Genomic DNA, 25,153 nt, shown 5'->3' with positions numbered 1-25,153 from the left:
CGTGGCCTGCTGGGGTGAAAACATCTGTGCCAGGGATGCTGCGAAGCTAAACAAACTGGTGAAGAAGGCCAGCTCTGTGGTGGGGACCGGGCTGGACAGAGGATGGGGAAAAAACTGGCGGCCATGCTGGTCAATCCCTCCCACCCGATGTACTGCGAGCTGGCGGGGATGAGGAGCAAGTTCAGCCACAGATTTGTTCTCCCCCGCCAAAGTACAAAAAGATTTGGACAGTCCTTTGTTCCAGCTGCACTCCGACTCTACAACCAGGCCCTGCAGGGTGGGGGAGACCTGGAGCTGGAACTTTTGGAACTTTTTACTTATTGAGCCTGCACTGTTTTATGTATTTTATTGAATGTTTTCTGTTTTCTGTATTGAATGTTTTCTGCCCTAACTGAGCTGTTTGACAACAAAATTTCCCCATTGGGGACAATAAAGGTTTTCAATCAATCAATCAAAAACACACACACACACACACTTCCCATCAAGAGACTGCAGATAGCACAGAACAAAGCAGCTGAATCATACTAAAATGCTCATATGATCCCCCAGTTATTGAGCGTCATAATATCCTCGGCTGGTCAATTCAATTCAACTTTATTGGCCATGTGCAGCACTAGGAACATGATTTGGTATTCAACCATACTAAACAAGCTACAGTACATACAACAAGACGACAACACGACAATACTCAAGACAAAATATACAGTACCAATATGAGTGGATATTATGAATAAATACTTATCAGTTGTCATCAGTTAGTGATAGAATTGATAGGTCTGAAATAAATCTTTTTCACAATATCCAAACAAAAAACAGGCCCAAATCAATACTTTCCAGACACAAGTTGGTGAGAAACAGACATTCATTGAATACAAGAACTACACAGACATCTAATTATGTCACTCCGAATTTTAGATGTTCTAGTGGTAAGCGCACATTTTCTTACAGAGCAATAGCTTTATGGAATAGGCTACCTGCCTCTCTCATAGGGCTTTCACACCGGCAAAGAACCGTGCCGGTTCGCGTTCGGAAACCTCCGAACCTTGGTGCTGTCTGGCGAACGAGCCCGTGTTCATACCAGTGTAACCTGAACCATCCGCGTCATCAACGCTGGGTGATGAAGGGGCGGGATAAACAAACATTTCACAACTAGATGGCGGCTACTTCACTGGAAGAGAGGATAATATCTTCCACTACAGTATCTGAAATAAACACTATTTTCTGTGAAACAAAACAAAAGACACTTTCTATATGCGTTCTTTTACTAATCAGCTGCTCCGTTACTGGAATAGAAATGGCTTACGAAATTCGCGTTCGCGCATGTCCGCGCGCGTGTGCGTGTGTGTGTGTTTGCTGAGCATGTGAGGAAGATAAAGAGAATAATGACACTTTTGATATTGTTTTTGATCACTAATGATTAGATATGGATTAGATTTGATTTTGTCTACTTCCTCCTTGCTGGTCTCTGCAGCCTAGAATATGACACACCCACTGACGACGTGACTGTTCTACGTTTTGGTTCGCGCTTGAGAACCACTATTTTTTGGTGCCCGCTGCGAACCAACTTTTCAGGTTCCGAACCAATTGAGCTTCGGTCTGAACGTGCCGGCCGGTTCCAGACTTGGTTTGCGAACGCGAACCGGCACGGTTCTTTGCCGGTGTGAAAGCCCTATCAGAGGCCTACCTAGGAGAGACTTCAAGAAACACATCAAAACTCACTTTGATGGTCATGGGGACTAATTTGTGTCGACTAACGATGTAATAAGACACCTCTCGGAAAACAGAAATACGTGAAATCAGCATTCAAAGTATTTCTGACCTAAAACTCAGATTTTCGGGTTTTTAGCTAACATTCAACTTTAAGATGTGAAGTACCCACTCGTTATTTTTCCGAACAGTTTTACGTTCATTAAATAAGTGTAATCTAGCAACAAAATAGGCTTGTTTGTCATGAAAATACATGTATGCTTTCACTTGGGTGTGATTGGCTGTTGAGCTCTAGGGGGAGGGACAAAGGAAGCCCTTTGTGCCCTTTGTTTTGAGAATGTGTTCTGCTTAGAATGAACACTGTTTAGAATGAACACTGCTTAGCTCATCAATTGTTCAGTAATGACTGAAGGCACAAAGAAAGTCCCCAAGAAATGAAACTTTACTAGGACAACATACGGATTTCACGGGATCAACATACCACAAGTAAGTAGCCTACAGTCCTTTGTTTGTGTTGGGCTAGTCGCGTTAGCTAGCGAACATTAGCTAGTACGTTCTGTGTCGTCGTATTGCCTTTTAAAGACTTTCTAAAACAATCGCATAGTAGCACATTATGCTGTTCTTATAAGTTGTGTTGTTGCTACTGTGTACAGTTAGTTAACTGTTTGTCTTTTGTCACTTGGGTTGGGCTAGCCGTGTTAGCTAGCTAGCATTAGCTAGTAAGTTGTGTGGTATTGCGTAAGACTTTCTAAAACAATCGCATAGTAGCACATTATGCTGTTCTTATAAGTTGTGTTGTTGATACCGTGTACAGCTAGCTAACTGTGTTTATTTTTTGTCTGTTTCAGAAGACATAAGTATCTTTTTGATCAGATAATTCTGTTCAGATGAGGCAAAAGACACCACATGACTCAAAAGACACCACATGACTCCACAGCACCTCAGAAAAACTCAGAAAACGGTATTACTTATCACTACTTACTTTACTCATTTACTTATTATTGGGATTATGTACCTTGCTGCAATGCTAATGTTGAAAACATTAGGACACAGGAATTGCACACTACCTGACTACTTGAGAAATACCTGAACACTTTCATTTTCATCTTGTTGAACTTTGCACAGCATGTTACACTATTGATTGCACTTTAATTCTGCTGTAGTGCGACTACCATCACTTATCACTTTATTACTTATCATTACTTACTTTACTTATTTACTTGTGATTATTGTGATGATGGTATTGTTGTGATTATGTACCTTGCTGCAAAGCTAATGTTGAAGAACCACAGCCAAAGATTTGTATTATTGTGTACTGTAAAATAAATTCTGATTCTGATTCAATACTTTTTTGTATCATTAAAAGAATAATAGTTACAACAACCATAAAGCCTCCATAATGATAAGCTGGCTTAGCTTAGGTAATACCTTGCTAGGTAATAATGTTAGCTATAGCTATCTGACCCAGTGAGTAACACTGACAGATATTGACAGCTGAGTGGTAGGGGGTGGGGTTAACCAGACATTGTTACCGCCCATTACTTGGCTGTAAAGGTGAGAAAAAACAATATCTTTGAAGGGGATTTTCTGTGCTTAGTGATTTCAGGTGTAGCAACTTTCAAATACTCATGTCGTCTTCAATTTGTTTCCGATTTCAATGTATGATTCATAATTTGAAAGCTTACAATCTGTAGTTTAAGCACATGTAAAAAACAGAAAAATGATTTCGCCTACAGGTAGCCCTTTTCATTGTCAGTTGTCACATTTATGCAAAACCAAGTGAATGTATTGCTTTTCTGCTATTGTTATGTATTGTGTATCAATGTGTTTTAATGCCATGTTTCAGAAGGTTTATTGACATGTACTGAAAGTGTATGAAGTAATGAAATACAGATTTTTGTAATGTTTTAATGTAAGGACTCTTGGAAGATTAGTCATTGGCTAAAAGAGGTCCTAATAAAAACTCTAAACGACCCTGTGTCCCTGAGCAGACAGCAGAGCACCAGGACTGTGTGTTGGTTTTGGAGGATGTAACGGCCTTCCGGGAGCTTCTCTCCCAGAGCTGGAGGGCCGTCCATCACCTGCCTACCACTGGAGGGAGGCGCAGGCCTGGAGCAGCAAGTCCAGCCTACAGAGGAGCTGTCTGTCCGTCTGGCTCCAGACAGAGGAGCTGTCTGTCCGTCTGGCTCCAGGACTGAGAGCCAGGAGGTGTGGGTACGTCAGGCTGAGGGACGGAGCGTGTTGTGGATGTCTTGTGGTTATGTAAACGGGGGCGGGGCTTATGTCTTGTGGTTATGTAAACGGGGGCGGGGCTTCTGCTATGGAGGATTCACGTCTTATATAATCCTTTACACATGCAGGAATCGCACGCACACGCACACGACTTACATCTGCTGCAGATGGGGCTGGAGGAGGAAGAGTCAAAGTGGAAGAATCCACAGACCGTGCTTGTCTGTCTGAAGGCTTGAGGAGCAGAGAGAAACTTCTCCCTGTAGGAGGAGAGAAAAGAAAAGAGTCAGAAAAGAGGTTTCAGTCATAAACACACTTCATTTCACAACACATAGATCTCTTTTATACAGCGGGGGAAATAAGTACTCAACCCATCAACAGTACATCAACAATCACGTTTTTAATTCAACATATTTGCATTGCAGCTATTCACATGAAATGTAGATCAGACATGAATATTATTAATATTAATGACGGCAACTCAGCCTAGAAGTGGACAGTTGGACACCCTTCCAAAACATCCCCAAGAGTCGCAAGAAAAATAACCAATCAGGTAAAAACCAACCATACATAATATGTAGAGCAGGGTTTCCGTTAGAAAAAATTGCCGCCGGACATCGTGTCCGGGAAGATTTCGATTTACCGGACAAACGTGAGATATTCCGGTCATCATATTAAAATATAATATAGCTGTTTGTCGCGGTGATTACTGTTGTGTAGCGGCCTATATATGCCATTTAATGTCTATTTCTCATCCGATACGATTAGATGCGAGCTATATAATATATAATAATATAACATGATTCGCATGCGCGCTATGCCATTATGTCCAGCGCTGAACGGGCGCCTCACTGGGAACCGAACAGACAGCATCGATCAATGAACGGACTCCACATTACGTTAACTGAAGTTTGTTAAATTGTTTGGGATTAATGTGAGTTTTTCTCTTTCCAGTTTTACCCTTTTTTTATCAATAAAACAACGTCATTTCTATAACCAGGTCTCGCTGGTTGGGAAGGCATTTCGTTTAGCTGCCTGTCAAATCATACTTACCGGTAATCGGACTCGGGAGTATGACAATGAGGAGAACATAACTGTTTATTGAGAAACAATTGATAGGCAGGCTGGGATACGTATATAAAGAAATACCACAATGTCTAGATGTATAACATTTTATTGAACAGTGCAAGCATGTAGGCTTCTGGCGTGACATCGTACCCCTAACGTTCTTAGGGCTTGTTTGAAAAGCTTAGACTGAAAGTTAGTGCCCTGGTCAGATTGTATAACAAGAGGAAGACCGAATGTGGAAAAAAACTTTGTTAAAGCTTTCACCACTGAGCTGGCTGATATGTTACGCAACGGAACAGCTTCGGGAAAACGAGTAGCAGCGCACATAATAGTGAGCAAATACTGACTTCCACTTTTAGTCCTAGGCAAAGGTCCAACACAATCAATTATTACACGTTCAAATGGCTCCCCTATAGCAGGAATGGGATGCAATGGTGCGGGTGGAATGGATTGATTAGGCTTACCCGCCATCTGACAAGTATGGCAACAGCGGCAGTGCTTGGCAACATCCGCCTTTAGTCCGGGCCAAAAGAAATGTTTCAATATCAGCTGATAAGTTTTAGTTATACCTAAATGTCCTGACCACTGGCTCTCATGTGCTACAGATAACACCTGTTGTCTATAACCCACAGGCACAACCACTTGTTTTACAGTATTCCACTCACAACCATTTGCATTAGGAGGAGACCATTTACGCATTAATATCCCATCGTTAAGGAAATAAACTACGTTGCCCCCTATTTCAGATTCCTCACTAGCTGCATGTAAAAAACATTTGTTTAATGACTGATCAGCTACTTGAGCGACACGCAATCGCTCGCCGGTTACAGGCAGAGATAGGCTGTCAGCGGATGGTATTGTAGGACTCGGGGAGGATGGTAACTCTACCACTTTCTCCCTGGGAGAAGCTGAAACAATCGGGTTCTCATCCCTTTCAGAAAAGGCTTGCATAATCACACTATCACAGAGAGAAACATCGCTATCCTCCTCTCTGCCTCGACTCGATTGTGCACGAGTTATAGCGCACACCGGAAACAACCGCTGTTTCGCATAGGCCAGCCTACACATTAGGAGTCATCATCATGCCGGTGTCAAATCATATCATAATAAAATAAATACATAGCCTATATATTCGCCTTTTTAAAATAGAAGGAATCAGAATGTGAACTTTTGCGAATTGTATTCAAATTGTGCTTAGAGGGAATTATTTTCGCCGGACATTATGTCCGACGAGTTTTCAATTTGTCGGACTTCAACAAATTTTACCGGACAAAGACCGGTAATTACCGGTTAACGGAAACCCTGATGTAGAGATGTGCAGACCTCCCTTGCTGCATCTCAGGTAACTGTGCTGCTTCAACAGTAACAACAACACTAGGGTTGCTAGGAAGAAGCCTCTGCTGTCAGAAAATAACCAAACTGCCCTTCTCAACTCTGGAAGTCCATTCTCTGGACAGATCAGGTCACAATCAAATCCACTGTTTGGCGAAAACCCAACACTAGTGCCTACCACCAAAAGAACCTCATCCCAACAGTTAAGCCTGGTGGTGGGAATGTCATGATCTGGGGCTGCTTTTCCTCCTCTGGACCTGGCCGATTCCACATCATTAAGGGAACCATGCTTTTTGAAGTATACCAGGAGATTTTTTAACAGAACTTCAAGCCATCAGTCAAGAAGCTAAAATGGGTCTTTCAAAAGACAACGACCCAAAGCATTCAAACAAATATACCAAAGAATGGCTCAGGATAAAGATTTGTGTTTTGGATTGGCCAATCAAATTCTGACCTAAATCCAATTGAGATGCTGTGGCAGGACCTGAAGCAGTTCATGCCAGACACCTCTCAAACATCACTCAACTGGCTCACTTCTGTAAGGAGGAGTGGGCAAACATATCTCAAACCAGATGTCAGAGACTGATTAGTGGCTCTACGAGACGTTTACTCCAAGTTATCGCTGCTAATGGAGGTGCCACAAGCTATTGACTGAAGAGGTTCACTTATTTTTGCACCTGCACTAATTTCTTTATAATTTAGTTTTCCTACTACAGGCATGATTCCCTCTAAACCAACATATGGAATTGGTAAATATAAACCTGTTATGTCCGATAAAAAATACTAAATAAAGATTTCATGGTAAAAACAAACCTATACTTTCAAGCAGCACTGTATATATATATATATATATATATATATATATATATATATATATATTACCCTGAGAGGGGGGAAAACAGTAATACGCTGAATCAAATTCCTTTCCTGGCCCTAAAGTGATGGGGCTGACCTATATTTGAAGGCTGTAGTTGTACTTTATAAGGAAAACTCTCCTCTGCCTCTCCCAGAGGATCCCCTTCCATTCCAGAGGATCCGCTCCATAGTTTACAATGCCAGTGTTTCCCCTACCATGGCCGCCCCCCCCAACGGAACCCCCCGCCTCCCCAAGAAAGAGGAATTATTACGGACGTAGACACCAAAACATCTGACAAGTAGGCTAAAATATCCGCTTTTTTAAATGCACCCAACCCGAATCTGGCGAGTGGCAAGCCCATGGGCTCGTTGGTAACGATCTGTAAAGGCCAATGCACACAGCGTGCGATTTCTGTTGCGCGTCAACATTCCATTTTGAAGTTTGAATGGAAGTCTATGAGAACATCGCATCTCAACACACACGGCCCCGATTTTAATCGCACGGCGAAAATTCGATTCCATTCATTTTGAATGGGACAAAGCACACGGCGTGCGAGTTTTGTCGCACTGTCAAATTTTGCAAATGTTAGCTTCAAAATGAATGGAATCGAATTTTCGCCGTGCGATTAAAATCGGGGCCGTGTGTGTTGAGATGCGATGTTCTCATAGACTTCAATTCAAACTTCAAAATGGAATGTTGACGCGCAACAGAAATCGCACGCTGTGTGCATTGGCCTTAAGTCCGCCAGTAGTCTCGCATAGCCAAACCTATCTCCATACTTCGCTTCAGTTCTCACGCCGCACCTCTATTTCTCACGGCGAGAAATAACAATTGTTTTACGGGACTTTGATTTTTGAAATTCCTTGAAAGAAAGCTACCGGACCTGAGTTTCATGGCATCTTTCTGCACGCGCGTTAACTTGAGTTTGCAGTCGAAGCGGGAGGCGAGCGCTGATGGAAGAACCTGTGTTCACGCGAGCTGCATGTAAGAACGTAGCAAGTCCACCAGGGACAGCGACGGAAACAAGTCACAGACTTTATCGCTCTATCCCTGACAATCACAAGTAGGATCATTGCTTGGCCGATGTATTGTATTTTTTTGTCAATAAATCAAATCAAATAAAAATGTTGCATACAACATCGTATCTGGTAGCCTACTGGTACTTTCAAACCGCATGTTGTTTATTAATATCACAAGGTTTTTTGCACGAAATAAACTTGTCTGTGAGCTGCAATTCCTTCGACTCACATACACGCGATGTATGTATTTTTAAGAGAAGTGGTCAACACCCTCATCACCAACGGTGACATGGTTGTTATACTTAGGTTAGGGTGGGAGGTGTGAATGTTGTGGTTAAGTATGTCAAATTGCAGGAAACTAGCACAAATAATTGGGTGGGAGAAAAACACAAAATCTCACTCTGTTTTTTATAGTTGGACATACGATTTATTTTCAGGTGAGAGAGTAAAGTCAAAATTACATTATCTGACTGCATTGCCCACAGCAATCCAATATTCAATTATAATTATGTTATAAATTGATATGGATCAATTTATACCTCTTATTAGATTATAAATACTCTGGTTGTTATGTTTGCCTTTTGGTTGACAGCTAAAGAGGGAGAGAGGAGGATAGAGAGGGAGAGAAGGAGAGAGAGCAGGATGGTGCACCAGAGAGAGAGAGCGCAAGAACCAGGTGAGAAAGTAAAAGTAAGTAAGTAAGTACAACTTTATTTATATAGCACCTTTCATACAAGAAATGCAGCTCAAAGTGCTTTACAACAGGAATAAGAACATAAAGTGAATATAAAAACATATATAAAAACCTATACATGCATAGAATGAATATAAAAGCAGGGGAAAACACTAAAAAGAGAGACTGTGATTGTTTCCTATCTTCACACCAACTTAAATCCTTTGCCTATGAAAATATTTACAACCACTTGCCTAATGGCAAGACTGGGCTTTATTTTATTTTCACACCAATTTAAGTCTTTCGAATATAAGAGCAGGGGAAAACAGTAAAAAGAAAAGGTAAAGAAAATACAATAAAAAATAATTTTAAAAAGGGCATTTAAAGTGCAGTAGCTGGCAAATGAGTAGTAGGCAGGTGCAGATGACCTAGTTGAAGACTATATTGAAGAAGTGCGTTTTAAGCTTTCTTTTAAAAATATTTAGTGAGCTGGCTTCCCTGATCTCTAAAGGTAATGTGTTCCAAAGCTTTGGGGCATAGTTGGCAAAGGCTGCACTCCCGATCTTCTTCTGACTATTGCTGGGAACCTCTAATAAACCTGCGATAGATGATCTTAGTGTTCTTGAGGGCACATAAGTGGCAAGGGAATTAGCAATGTACTTTGGGCCTCGCCCATTAAGGGCTTTGTATATAAGGAGGAGGACCTTAAAATCAACCCTACATGTTACTGGCAGCCAGTGCAGAGTAGCTAGGACGGGAGTAATGTGTTCTCTCCTCTTGGTTCTAGTTAGAAGTCGAGCTGCAGAGTTTTGAATGAGCTGAAGTCTTGCAGTAGTTTTTTTAGGAAGGCCAGTAAAAAGTGTGGTACAGTAATCGAGCCGGCTTGAGACAAAGGCATGAATCAGTTTTTCAGCATCTTTTTGGTTTATAAGTGGTCTTACTTTAGCAATGTTTCTAAGGTGAAAGAATGATGTTTTCGTCACCTTGTTAATATGGGACTTGAAGCTTAGGTCTGAGTCGAAAATAACATATAGGGCCGGTTTCACAGACAAGGCTTAAGCCTAGTCCTGGACTAAATCACACTTTCAATGTAAAATCTCCATTGAAGATGCTTTTTAGTCTAGGATTAGGCTTAAGCCTTGTCTGTGAAACCGGCCCCTAGACTTGTAACCTCAGGTTTAATCCATGATGTCAGTTTCCCCAGATTATTAAGCAGCATATCCCTCTTTGCTTTAGGGCCGATCAGTAGGACTTCAGTTTTGTCCTCGTTTAGCTTCAGGAAGTTATTGTTCATCCATTTATTTATTGCTAGAAGGCAGTTCGTAATGGAGTCTATAGCTGAAGTATCATTTGGTTCAGCAGAAATGTACAGTTGCGTGTCATCGGCATAGCTGTGGAAACATAAAAAAAAAATTCTCCAGTTGAATGGACCCAGGGAAATGTTGCCTAAGAAATTAATGCAACTGTTTAGCACTTTTGCACTAACTTTTCTAATTGTATTATAAAAGACAGTCATTGGTGAGGATCAGAGCAGCACACTGATTTGTTTTTAATGCATGCTGTTTCATTTTTGCATTTATCTTGCCATTGAGCTTTGAATGAAAATTATTTTGCTGTTTACCTGTTAAACATTTTTTATATTTTCAATTTATTACTGAAAGAGCCTTGAGAAAATATTGCAACTGATTTTATTTATGTTTTACTTAATTTAATTTAATGATTAATGTTAAGTGCAATATAGGCTGTGTTATTGGTATTGGTTCAATATGTGCAATAATTGCGAGTTTAAATAAACATTGAACCAGCCCGGCCCTCCACTTGTACCATTTTTTTTATTTTGGCCCCCTGTGTATTTGACTTTGACATGACTGGTATAGGGTCAAGGCAAGAGGTGGACAGGTAGGGTCAAGGCAGAAAGTGGACAGGTAGTCAAGACCACATAAGTAAGTAGCTTTGAGAACCGATGGTTCTCGAGCCTAACGGCCCATAGGGCAGGAGCCTATCTCCTGTTTCCGTAGCGTGAGGCGGCTTAATGTACAAGTTAGTACACCCCCTGGACATGACGCTGGTATGTCGCAGGGTCTTACCCCCTGGGGGTAAGACCCTGCGACATACCAGCGTCATCCATGCCACAGTCCATGCCACCCCCCCAAGGCAGCAAACCTAGGGGAAACACTGAATGCTATGTATTACATCTGTATATAATACATATATGACATCTGTATATAATACATATATCACATCTGTATATAATACATATATCACATCTGTATATAATACATATATCACATCTGTATATAATACATATATCACATCTGTATATAATACATATATCACATCTGTATATAATACATATATCACATCTGTATATAATACATATATCTTATCTGTATATAATACATATAACACATCTGTATATAATACATTTATCACATCTGTATATAATACATATATCACATCTGTATATAATACATATATCTTATCTGTATATAATACATATAACACATCTGTATATAATACATTTATCACATCTGTATATAATACATATATCACATCTGTATATAATACATATATCACATCTGTATATAATACATATATCACATCTGTATATAATACATATATGACATCTGTATATAATACATATATGACATCTGTATATAATACATATATCACATCTGTATATAATACATATATCACATCTGTATATAATACATATATCACATCTGTATATAATACATATATGACATCTGTATATAATACATATATGACATCTGTATATAATACATATATCACATCTGTATATAATACATATATCACATCTGTATATAATACATACAGTGGGTTCGGAAAGTATTCAGACCCCCTTAAGTTTTTCACACTTTGACATATTGCAGCCATTTTCTAAAATCAATTAATTTAATTTATTTCCTCGTTCATGCACACACAGCACCCAATATTGTCAGAAAAACACAGACTTGTAGATATTTTTGCAGATTTATTACAAAATAAACACTGAAATATCACATGGCCATAAGTATTCAGACCCTTTGCTCAGTATTTAGTAGAAGCACCATTTTGAGCCAATACAGCCATGAGTCTTCTTGGGAATGATCCAACAAGTTTTTCACACCTGGATTTGGGGATCTTTTGCCATTCCTCCTTGCAGATCCTCTCCAGTTCTGTCAGGTTGGATGGTGGACGTTGGTGGACACTGGACAGCCATCTTCAGGTCTCTCCAGAGATGCTCAATTGGATTTAAGTCAGGACTCTGGCTCGGCCATTCAAGAACATTCACAGAGTTGTTCTGAAACCACTCCTTCGTTATTTTAGCTGTGTGCTTGGGATCATTGTCTTGTTGGAAGGTGAAACTTCGGCCCATTCTGAGGTCTAACACTCTGGAAAAGGTTTTTGTCCAGGATATCAATGTACTTGGCTGCATTCATCTTTCCTTCAATTGCAACCAGTCGTCCTGTCCCTGCAGCTGAAAAACACCCCCACAGCCTGATGCTGTCACCACCATGCTTCACTGTAGGGATGGTATTAGGCAGGTGATGAGCAGTGCCAGGTGTTCTCCACACATACCGCTTAGAATTAAGACCAAAAAGTTCGATTTTGGTCTCATCAGACCAGAGAATTTTATTTCTCAGAGTCTGGGAGTCCTTCAGGTGTTTTTTGGCAAACTCAATGCAGGCTTTCATGTGTTTTGCACTGAGGAGAGGCTTCCGTCGGGCCACTCTGCCATAAAGCCCCGACTGGTGGAGGGCTGCAGTGATGGTTGTCTTTCTAGAACTTTGTCCCATCTCCCCGCTGCATCTCTGGAGCTCAGCCAGAGTGATCTTTGGGTTCTTCTTTACCTCTCTCACCAAGGCTCTTCTCCCCCGGATGCTCAGTTTGGCCGGACGGCCAGTTCGAGGAAGAGTCCTGGTCGTCCCAAACTTCTTCCATTTAAGGATTATGGAGGCCACTGTGCTCTTAGGAACCTTAAGTGTAACAGCAGTGTTTCCTCTATATGCATTTATTGGTGGCGGGCCGCCACGAATGAATTTCCTCCGCCACTAATTGATTCAGTCCACAAAACAAAACAAAAACAAAAAAAGAATCTGAACATTTTAGCTGATTAAAATATATATGATCCTAGATCAGCGCTATAATGGATGTTGACTAAAAGTGCACCTAAATCCACGCCCATCTCTCTCTAACCGCAGATCCAAAATCAGATTAATGACATTAAACATTCAGTTGACGACGTGACACAAGGGCTACTCCTGATTGGTCTAAATGTGAACCATCTAAAAGATACAAAAAGCTGATCTAGCTAGCTAGGTGCACAAATAAGATATCACGTTAAATAACTTCGAAAAATTAAACGAAAACAGCGACAGATGGATGGATTTTTCAAGAAAAAAGATGTCCCAGACACTTCAAATATTGCTGAAGCTAGCAGTGGCTATGAGCGATCCGAAACTGCATGGCTGACAGGAGCAAAGGAGCTAGGTGGTGGATCAGCTAACAACGTTTATGGCGGGGTACCACCACCACCAGCTACAACTACAGCGGGAGAGCCATCAGCATCGGCTAGCTGTGTTGGTGTATCAGCAGACATTAGCAAGTCAAAAAACGATTCTTATGTGCCGTCACTTTAGCAACGACAGTATTGGCAGGGAAAAAAGAAGGGGAGTCGATTTTTTTATTGACAACGGAATTACATGCTGGAAAAACATGCAGCTAAAATTCAGGGAACATTTGGACAATAAGAGACACACGGGAGAAGTACGGGAAAACAGGGCTCATGTGGGTGTCATCAAAGGTAAGAGTTTGTTTTCTTTAACTCAGCTGATACTCAGCTGTTTACCGAATGCTCCATCTGACTGTGATTTTACTTGTGTAATGTGGTGGGTTGACATAATTCACGCACGGAACTACTAGTATTGTTCCGTCCGCAGTTGAGTGCGTAGTACCCAAGTTGTTTAGTCTGTTCTATTTACTGCTTGAGTGTGTTGTTGACAATCGTTCATGTCCTTCATTAAACGTTTAGCTTTGTCATTTGATACGCCGCCTACGACTCCCGTCTCTCGGCACTACAGTAAACAGTTAATCAGTAAGGTTAGCCGCTTTTGTGCTCATATAGGCCTACTTCGTATTATATTATAGCTGATGATCTTTGTGTGTGTGTATGTGACTGTCAGTCACAAGTTTATATTCTGTATATTCTTTTTCTTTTTTTTTGCCATCCTCCCTCTAGTTTTGGTTGAAATTAGGTCGTTGTTTTGAGCGTGCGTGCGCGTTTCATGCGCGTGCACGCGGGGAAAAAATCGCGCGGACAGGGCTATCCGCCACTAATGTAAAAATTCCTGGAGGAAACACTGAACAGAATTGTTTGTTGTAGCCTTGGCCAGATCTGTGCCTTGCCACAATTCTGTCTCTCAGCTCTTCAGTCAGTTCCTTCGACATCATGATTCTCATTATACAACAGTTAGTTCCGACCAAGTAATTTGATTAGACAAGAGGCATTCCATGAGTTACGATACATAGTATAACAGCACTGGGACTTTTAACTATATGTAGCACTCCGCCGCACAGGTGTTCTATTAAATGACCGTTAATTAGACTACATTAGCCAATCAGCGAGCAAAGCAAAACCCTCCGTTTTTAAATCCTCCATTTTGGCCGCCATTGGCTAAAAGCTTTAATTTGGCTCTACAAGTGTTAATATGTCATTTTATGAAGTTTTAATATGTTTTCAGGCGAGAAAGTAGCCATATATATTCCCAAAATGTGTCCGGTTTATCAAAATAACCCGTTTATCTGATCTGACGTTTTTTTCCCCACTTCTGTGGGAAACTTCGCTAGCAACATTACGTTGCTAAGATAGTCTGGTTTCCCCTGCTTCAGCAGGCTACTTGATCTCCGCTGAGGTAACGACAGTAAGCTACGAGTTAGTTATAACTTACACCAGCCTAGGGGTATGTATAAATATTTAGAGTTAGTTATAACTTACACCACCCTAGGGGTATGTATAAATATTTAGTAGTTACTAAGCTCTACGTCAGGGGTCGGCAATAGGCGGCCCGCGGGCCATTGCTGGCCCATCACCAATAATATTTGGCCCAGCAGAATATTTTGAGAATCCACTTTTTTTTTTTTTTTTTTTTTTTTTTTACAATATCGGACCGACAGTCCCACATATAGCGCCTATAATGTCCGAATAGAGAATCTACCTCCACCTGAATAATGCTTATTGTACTTTTATCCATGTTGAGAGTGAATGACACAGGGACAGACAATCAGGCAGCGGGGTGCACCGAAGCGCACTGACGCTGAACCCCTCATAGTGAATCATAAGTAGGTGGACAACGTGTAGTGCTGAAATAGCCGTGTGTGGTTTGAAAAAAATAACACCAGCTCAGTAAATAATTCAAACGTAATGTTTACGTATATGTGACTGCAACACACATATGAACAGTAACAAAGCAAATTCAGTTTAATATTCTGAAAAACATTGACAACAAAATCGGTGAAAAAAAGAAAAGAAAGAAAAGTAATCCGCTTATGCGAGGGGTGGTGGTGCATAGGCCTATGCTCCTGAAACGACAGAGCAAACACGCTATTAGGGATAATAATTACAATGAGCCATTCATTCAAAATATAAAAAATACAATTAGGTTATTAAATACAATAACGACAGGCTTGGTACTCACTTAATGTGAAAAGTGGCATCTCCCATCGGTCAGTATTTGCTTGATATCTGGTTATATGGACGTCACTTTAATCCGCAGGCAGTTCTCAAGTTTTTTTTTGCATCAATCGATTCCTCTCGTGCGTCTTTATCACATTCATTGAGGAAAAGGACGACTCGCATGTATAGAAAGGGAACATTGTGAGCACGGAAGATGTGAGTCTCACAACGGCTTTGCGTTGATGAAACCAGGTAGGATGAACATTATAGTTCGCTGTCCATTCCTCTTTAAATGCCCTGTTTTCACCGTCAACTTTCCTCTTTACACCTTTGGAGAGTGACATGATGTTTCTCTTGCTAGTTAGCAGGTTAAATGTTTAGCTAACTTCACCCGGCACCAAACAACCAATCCAATAATAAGGGTACCTTGTCTGGAAGGAGGGGGGAATCATTCAGAATGAAAGTATGTTAAATAATTATTAGAATAAGCTAGGCTGCGCTACATCGTCAGTCCACACATTTATTATTCAAAACTATGGAAAAGGGTGAAACTACGTTTCAACGTTGTTGAGAATCACAACACAAACTTGCTAGTCAAGCCAAAATACTGCAACGTAATGGATTGGACTGCTACCTAGTTAGCTACAACACTACTTTACATTGTTACCTAGTTAACTACAACACTACTTTACATTGTTACCTAGTTAACTACAACACTACTTTACATTGTTACCTAGTTAACTACAACACTACTTTACATTGTTACCTAGTTAACTACAACACTACTTTACATTGTTACCTAGTTAACTACAACACTACTTTACATTGTTACCTAGTTAACTAGAACACTACTTTACATTGTTACCTAGTTAACTAGAACACTACTTTACATTGTTACCTAGTTAACTACAACACTACTTTACATTGTTATCTAGTTAACTAGAACACTACTTTACATTGTTACCTAGTTAACTACAACACTACTTTACATTGTTAGCAGGCTCACAAAACAAGCTGTGTTAGTTGACTAGCGATGTGTACATTTTTCGAAAGAAAAGTCAAAGCATTAGAACGTGTCACATTTTTTAACAATCAATTACTTATGAATGAATGAATGAATGAATGAATGGAATGAAGAATGGTCTTTATTGTCATTGCTACAGTACAGGTACCAAACAACGAAATTTAGGAGGGGTGGCTCCCCTGGTGTTAAGGAAAAAAAAAAAAAAAAAAAAAAAACGTTCGGGCCCGCCATCTAGTGGCTCAAAAAAAAATTTGGCCCGAGGCCAAACCTAATTGCCGACCCCTGCTCTACGTCATAACTAGTGTGCTTGGTGCAACCCATTCAAGTTTAGTAGTGACTAAATCTTGATTTAGTAAATACTTACGCTATAACTAGGGTTAGTTTGTACTTAGTAAGAAGTGGTGCAACCGACCCCAGTTGAACAGTCCCGTTGCGGAACTATTTTTTCTTGACGGAACCAAAATAAATGATTAAATAAACAAACAAATCATAATCTGTTGTCACTTATTACTGTTAATTAATAAATTGAGCTGTAGAACTGTTGTATAAAAGCAATATCACACTTGAGGTCGTGTGTTATACTGAATATCAGCACGGCTGTGATTGTCTTCGGTACTCGGCCTGCGGCCTCGTACCTACGACCGAATCACAGCCGTGCTGATATTCAGTATAACACACTCCCTCTCGTGTGATATTGCTTAATTTGCTCTGACTTTACACTGTGAGCTGTAAGGTCTTATATTGACAGGTGTGTGCTTTTCCTAATCAAGTCCAATCAATATAATTAAGCACGGCTTGACTCCAATGAAGGTGTAGGCCCATCTCAAGGATGATCAGAAGAATTGGACAGCACCTGAGTTAAATATACAAGTGTCACAGCAAAGGGTCTGAATACTTATGGCCATGTGATATTTCAGTGTTTATTTTGTAATAAATCTGCAAACATTTCTACAAGTCTGTGTTATTCTGACAATATTGGGTGCTGTGTGTGCATGAACGAGGAAAAAAATGAAAATAATTGATTTTAGCAAATGGCTGCAATATGACAAAGAGTGAAAAATGTAAGGGGGTCTGAATACTTTCCGAACCCACTGTATATCACATCTGTATATAATACATATATCACATCTGTATATAATACATATATTACATCTGCTGCCAGCTGAACACACCACAACACACTGACTTCAATCTGAAGTAGTGCCAACAGTCAGTTTCGTGAAAGTAGTGAATAAAAAGCCAGTGAAGTGAACACCGGGGAAGGCTCTGCTGTCTCCTCATCTCATCTCACTGTTGCTGGGTCGTCTGTTTACAGTAACAGGGCTAGACATTGGACACGGGGGGTGAGACCGTGGCAGTAACATGACCAGACATTGGGTGTGACCGCCCGGTCGTGGTGGCTAGCTGTGAGGAACAATAGGTTCACCCAGCCTTCTGAGGAGCAGTTGCCTTGCCCTTTAAGAGGGAAACCTAATCTGCCCCACGCTCGCTCCTCCTGTTGTGTGTGCCGTGCGTGTTTACGCTTGGCTGGCCGAGCCAACACACAGTCACAGGTAGCCTCTGTATCTCACCAACTACTCGGTCTGTTTGTGTGCCAGACTGGAACTGGTGGAAGTCAGTGGGAAAAAAAAGAATAGCAGCCACCGGTCTGAATGTGAAACGTGCGTTGTTTACTCATGGTTATCAGTCTTCCAGGGGTTTCACTTTCCCAGAAAAATGGAACTGACTGGATGTGGTCTGTCAGCGCTGCCTGCCAGGAGGGGGCGCTGTTGCCTTCACAACAACTACAGGAACCACACCTCTGGTCTCTGAGGCACGCTGGGAGTCTGTCACACGTACATTACATGGACACGCACGCACACACGCGCACGTGCACACACACGGACACACAGACACACAGACACACACGCACACACAGACACACACACGCACGTGGACGCACGCATGCACACACACGTACACACACACACACACACACACACACACACAGACACACACATGTGCACACGCTAGGGGTGCAACGGTTCTCGTTTTTTTACGGACGGTTTGGTCCGCCTTCCACAGTTCAACACACTAGTGAATTGTGGCGGTTTTCGGTTTATGCTGCGTTTCATTCAAAGTCGGAGGTGGAGTTGGTCTGGAACACTTGCTCAAATGTTTGTTCATGGCGAGCGGAGTTGAGACCATGCTACAAATCTGCGTTGTGGGGTCATTCATTCTGGTTTTGGCATTGAATACAGCGATGAGGGAACGAAAACAGTGAACAGAAACGAGTGTCGAAGAAATGCTTCATGTGTGTTGTATATGAGCATAATATGCGCACAATGGGCTACAGCTGGTACAGCTCTCATAGCTTAAGTGCATTTTTACTTTCATTTCTATCTTTCCTATACCAGTCATCAAGCCTAAGAGGCACATTTGTAACTGCAGTTGGTGAAACCGTAAACCACTCGCATACGTGAAACCGCTATAAATAGCTCTCTTAAAATTTATACTTTGTGGAATGGATTCATTGTTATTGTTGTCCGGAGGCTATCGGTAATCGGCTATCGGTTTACATGGCTTGTAAATATACTTTAGTTTTAGGACGTATTCAAAAGCAAGGACTGTGTGATCATCTAATTATGTGTAGTTATGTGTTTTTAGCATGTTGATGTTCTATCAGCATGTTGTGATGTTATTAAAATACAGTTTCGTAGCGCTGTGCTTTGTTAGCCGCTAGCTGTTAGCAGCGTTTCTTCCGGTTTCATGACAGGGAGTTTAACCCTATATGTGCCTGAGGTCTAACAACATTCAAATGACTCTAACTTCGTCATCTTTTTTCGGATTTCAATGTATGACATGTCATTTGAAAGCTTACAATCTGTAGTTTCAGTAAGTAATGTAGCCTACTGGTTTATCAAAACAGTGGCTGGTGTCACATTTGAAAGTGTTTTTGTTATTTTTTTGTTTATATATATTTATATTTGTTTATATTATACAATATACCAGTCATATTCTGGAATGCGTCTAAATGTTAAAGTTCCATAAGTATTTAAGCAAAACGAAGTAAAGTAACAGTTTGTAAATACATAGTAGCATTTTTTTTCTCCTTAAGCACAAAAACACGTACCGAAACCGAACCGAAACCGTGACCCAAAAACCGAGGTTCATACCGAACTGTGGACCAACTGAACCGTTGCACCCCTAGCACACACACACACACACACACACACACACACAGACACACACACACGCACATACACACACACGCACATACATGGACACACACACGCCACTAGTGAATATTGTAAGCCTCTGCTTAGTCCTTCCTAAAATGTAAAAATCAACCTGGCTCAGGGAAGTGAGCATTCCTTCAGGATGACTGGAGGAGAATGAGTGTTACAGGTCTGCAGTGATGTTGTAACAGACAGGCAGCTGGGGGATATCCTAATGAGATCTACATCAGTGTGCTACGTGCAGTAATATCATGTGATACGTACAGTAATATCATGTGATACGTACAGTAATATCATGTGATACGTACAGTAATATCATGTGATACGTACAGTAATATCATGTAATACATACAGTAATATCATGTGATACGTACAGTAATATCATGTGATACGTACAGTTGGCTCGTCATCCTGGGAGACCGTGAGGGAACTCCACAACTCAAACTCAGAACACCTGAGAGAACACCTGAGGTCTAAGAACACCTGAGGTCTAAGAACACCTGAGAGAACATCTGAGGTCTAAGAACATCTGAGGTCTGAGAACACCTGAGGTCTGAGAACACCTGAGGTCTGAGAACACCTGAGGTCTAAGAACACCTGAGGTCTAGGAGTAGACTACTACAGTAGGACAACGATGCCATTCTAACTAGTCGAAGCTTTCTCTCCAGCTGACTGACACTTTTGGGTGACAGATGGACTTCACTATTTGAGTCATCCGTCATGTTTGAATGGAAAACCTCACTGTGGCGTTACTAGGTTGAGAAACAGGAAACCCTTGCCTGCCGAATGGAGCGGGTACTACCGGTAACAATGTGAACTGCAGTGATCTTAACTACTCTAACATTGGCAGAGAGTAAGAGTGACCGAGGCCTAGACACTCCTGTTACTGTTCAATCTAATCTCGGTCATGGTGCTCTCTCAGATAACCAAACAGGCCAGAGGCAACAACAACAACAACAACAACAACAACAACAGGTGTGACAGGATGACAAGGCAGACACAACTCACTTCAGCGTCCTCTCCACCTCCCTGCTCTCGTACTTCTCCCCCTGGTTGAGTAGTTGGAGGATGCTCTTCTCAAATGACTCAGTGGACTGTTCCTTAGGAAGCTGTGGAAGAAAAGAAAAGGTCACAAACACTTTTAGCGTCAGACAGACAAGAGCGGTTACTGTATGTCTTGTAAGCTTGACTAGTAAAACATAGAAGGCTACAGTAAAACTAAGCTAAGCAATCCCAAAAACATGCCGGGGCGTCCGATTCCCGTTCTGGAGAGCTGGTGTGCAGGGAAGCATTCATTCCGGCCCAGCAGTAAAACATTGTGGCCCAGACTGAGACTGTAATTAATTGATTGTTTGTAAAGGGTATAGAATGGCACGGTCGGCTCCATTGCCGTGCATGTCTGTCCTCTGCTCCTCATACGCATCACTACCCGCCTGCTCATCATGACCAACACGCTTCATCACTACCCGCCTGCTCATCATGACCAACATGCTTCATCGTTTTGACCAAATATGAAGTTGTGATCAGCTGCACACATCTAGCTCTACAGGAGTGAAGGACCAGAACACAGACTTCTCTCTTCCTCCCCCGTTATTCTGACTGACGTTATTCTGACTGACGTTATTCTGACTGTGGACAGTGGATGTTGGTCGACTTATGTGCGCCAGTATTTGGTCTTTGAATATGTAGTTTGTATCGTGCTATTCTTGTACACAGTCTTGTACCCTGTAAAATAATGTCTGTGCATGTATGGTTGATTTGTCATTAACAGAACCAGGGAAGTTTCAACAGTCTCAACAATCTGTTTCAATTAGCCTAAATGAAATCACTGATGTGATTAAAGCTACTACGGAGCATCTCCTGGATACATTCTGACTTCTGGTCCCAGCGCCATACCATGGAGGTGGAGGCTTTGGCTCTCTGGAGGATCTAGTTAATCAAAGATCTAGCCAATTAAACATTGTACAATAAGTGACACGGTCTGGTGAAAAGGTCCGCATGTCGGCAATTCTCAAGTCGCACACATTTTTTGGGGGGTATATTATGAAAGTTGAAGTGTTGAAGACAGGGTTTTTCCTGGATCAAAATGAGGCCGAGGTGGTACCAGATGCGTTTGACATCAGGGGGACCCATGAAGTGGGGCTGTCTGGGGGTCCTTAAACGAGCATCAAACACTTAATTTCTTGCATTCTGGTGAATTTATATGCACCAATTTGTGCCTTTTCTGCATCAATTCATGGTGGAAATGTCATTATTTATGTAAAGGAGAACACAATATTCAAGCACCAGATGATCATTCAAAATATAATGCAATATAATGCAATATAAGGCTCTCAGGCATTCTGTACTTTTTAATAATATTATATACATATTATGTATTCTCCTTGAGCAGTCAACATCAACTATCAGCTATTTCGCTGGCAAACACGAAAGCTAACTTGTTTGCAAAACAGCGCCCCGCCACCACGTCGGTGCAATGCCGCAATTGCAGTAGAAATGACAGAAATCCACCGAGTGCAACGCTTGTAGAAAATACGACCGTCAGAGTTTTGTTGAGAGCTGGAGGCGGCTAGAAATATGACGGAGGCTGCCGCCTCATAATTCTCTATGCAGGAAAAACCCTGGAAGAGCCCACTCAATATAACAAACAACAGTTTTAGGATCACTAAATACATACCATTTGTTAGCAAAGTTATTATTTGTTAGCAAACGCATATTCCGGTGGTGTGGGGGGAGCATTCCCTTAATTTTACTGGCTGTTGCATCTGCAACCGCCCCCATGAATATGGCTGCATGTCTGTGTGTTTGTTTACAAAATGGAACAAAAAGAAAGTGTCTACGAAACAAAGGTTTTATCGATCAACATACATTCTGCTTTGTACTTGGGTAATTTTGGTGAGTTACATGTGTTGTTTACTAGGCTAGCCAAACAGGTGTTTTGTGAGTAAGGTAGATAGCACCTGAAACCAGTGTGCTTGTGCCAATCTGCCAGACAAGGTGAAATCAGCCAAGCTGAAAAAGCAGGAACAACAAGTAGACATCCCCCAGCTTGTAGGACTGGAGGATGGCACAGTGCTTGTTGAAAGTTACAACTGGCAAAAGCATCTGGGTAGCTGCTTCACATATTCATTATTATTATTATTGGAGTTACCAATACTTCAGGTATTTATCGTTGTGGTGTGTTGTGGTGTGTTGGTAACAGTGGACAGTCATTTTAAATGTTCTGTCTTGCTTCTATTTTATTACAGCTTTGATGCTCAAAGACCTGGGGGGTATTCCATCAACCTCACTACAGGAAAGTCCAGGCATAATGACAGGTAGTGTATTGGGGGAGTGGTTGGGGGTGGAGTTAACCAGCTATTGTTCCCACCCATTACCTGCCTGTGAAAAGTGTGAAAATCCACATTCAACTTCTTTCAGATAAAAATGTAAATGACCATGCCCTACTTGGGGCCTTTTTCACCAGACCCAGGTCACATATCTCTAGCAGGTAATACCTTCAACAGGAAGTTCTCCAGCTCCAGGTGGGTTTTCGTCACATTGCTGGATGATGAGTCGGACCACTTAACCTGAAAGAGAAAAAAAATAAAATATTGTTCATATAATATTCATCATAATTCACAGAGCATTACTCAACAATGTTGACTATTAGTAAAAAGGCAAGACAATATTGAACAATACCACCCAAATGACCCAAGTGTTGCAATGAGGCGCTATGAAAACCATTTTGACTACCGTACACTGCTGTAAAAAACATGTCCAATCTGAACATGTTGTATTTATGTTTGAACATGTTGTATTTATGTTTGAACATGTTGTATTTATGTTTCCCCAGGCCTGTGTTGGTCCTTTGGCATCGCCATGCTATTCTTGATTCAGCTTCAGGAGACTGGTTGAGACTGGTTGAGACTGGTTGAGACTGGTTGAGAATGGTTGAGACTGGTTGAGCTTTCCTCAACATTCAAGTTCAAACAATTCTACTAAACAGGAAGTCATATGTCATCAGGTCACATGACCAGCGGCTAAAACATAGCGACCAAGGTGATGCCTGGCCTCAGAGGGTTCTTGTGAAAGCTAGAGGGGTAGGAAGACAACACCCAACTACTGACCATGCAACATGATGAGGGCAAAGCCAACAAAGTAATCAAAGAGAAATAGAGAGAGCAGTGTTTCCTCTATATGCATTTATTCGTGGCGGGCCGCCACGAATACATTTTCTCCGCCACTAATTGATTCAGTCCACTTTATGACCGGAGAACAGAAAAAAATCAGATTGAAGCTAGTTTAGGCCGCTTTCAGACCTACATTTCGTTCCGATTTAGGATGTAGTAAGTTACAATATGTTACAATGTTGCAATTAACCTCGTCGGCGACGCGCTTGCAAAACAGTTTTGTGATTGGTCCGAATTTAGCAGGACATTTGGATTTCTGGAAATCCCTTCCCTCTCTCTTCGCCCGTTGCCCGTCCCTTTAATCCCGTAAGCGTATCCTAATCGAAAATGCAACATCATCAGCGACGACCTTGGGTTCTTGCATTTACTGCTGTTCTCTGGTTCATGTTCTTATACCAGTGCTCACTATAGAGTATTTTAAATGAACATTCGTAATGTAGTCTAGTCTCTGATGTTCATGGTCAACTAAATCAGGCTATTTTGTGAAACAAATAATGTTCCCGAGCAGCCTCGCATCTAACGCTAGCTTCGAACTATTGATAGCATAAACGTTGGTAAATGTCACAAACGACACAGTATTGGCAGGGGGAATATGGCAAGCCGTTTTAACATTTATTAGCTAAATTTGACTAGTCGTAATTCGATTTTTACTAGTCTAAATGTGTATTCAAGATATCTATAACGTCATTCTGACTAGTCAAAACGAGAGTTAGAGATATCTGTAATTCAGTTTTGACTAGTAAAAATGTAATAATACAGATATCAGCAGTGACGTCACCGAAAACGACACTCAACTCGTCACACATCCTTAAATGACATTGCAGATATCTGTAATTCAGTTTTGACTAGTCAAAATAATAGTTGCAGATATCTCAAACGTCATTATGATTAGTCCGAATTGTATTGCATGACGATGCTCATGATGCGAGGTATCTCATGATATTGGCGGGACCAGCAAAGCATTTGATGAGTGTTGGCAGAAGCAATGGCGGTTGCTGTGGTGGATAGGATAGCGCGAAAATGCCATGAAATAGAGAGAATATATCATCAAGGGATTTGTGGTGAACGTGAGATTCGTTCACTAGATGCTTGTACTAGAAATCTACAGCGCAGTAATTGAAGCTGCTCCAGCGTTTTCTGACAACAACAGACATATCTGAAACGTAATTTCGCCTAGTC

General features: G+C 41.2%; 1 protein-coding gene across 1 annotated transcript in view; it reads right to left on the bottom strand.

The window, feature by feature from the left end:
* zcchc2 (zinc finger, CCHC domain containing 2) overlaps positions 1-25,153 on the bottom strand; it is a gene marked incomplete at its 5' end in the record, with an annotated part of 120,942 nt that overhangs the window by 30,150 nt on the left and 65,639 nt on the right. Inside the window, 3 exons of the mRNA XM_080544538.1 lie at positions 4,096-4,196; positions 20,811-20,911; positions 23,300-23,371. Of these exons, the coding sequence (XP_080400664.1) occupies positions 4,096-4,196; positions 20,811-20,911; positions 23,300-23,371 (274 nt within the window). The remainder of the gene's footprint in view (positions 1-4,095; positions 4,197-20,810; positions 20,912-23,299; positions 23,372-25,153) is intronic.

The sequence above is a fragment of the Nansenia antarctica genome (genome assembly GCF_963989245.1).
Source record: "Nansenia antarctica genome assembly, chromosome: 13".
Taxonomy (NCBI): Eukaryota; Metazoa; Chordata; class Actinopteri; order Argentiniformes; family Microstomatidae; genus Nansenia; species Nansenia antarctica.
This window is presented reverse-complemented; position numbering and strand designations above follow the sequence as displayed.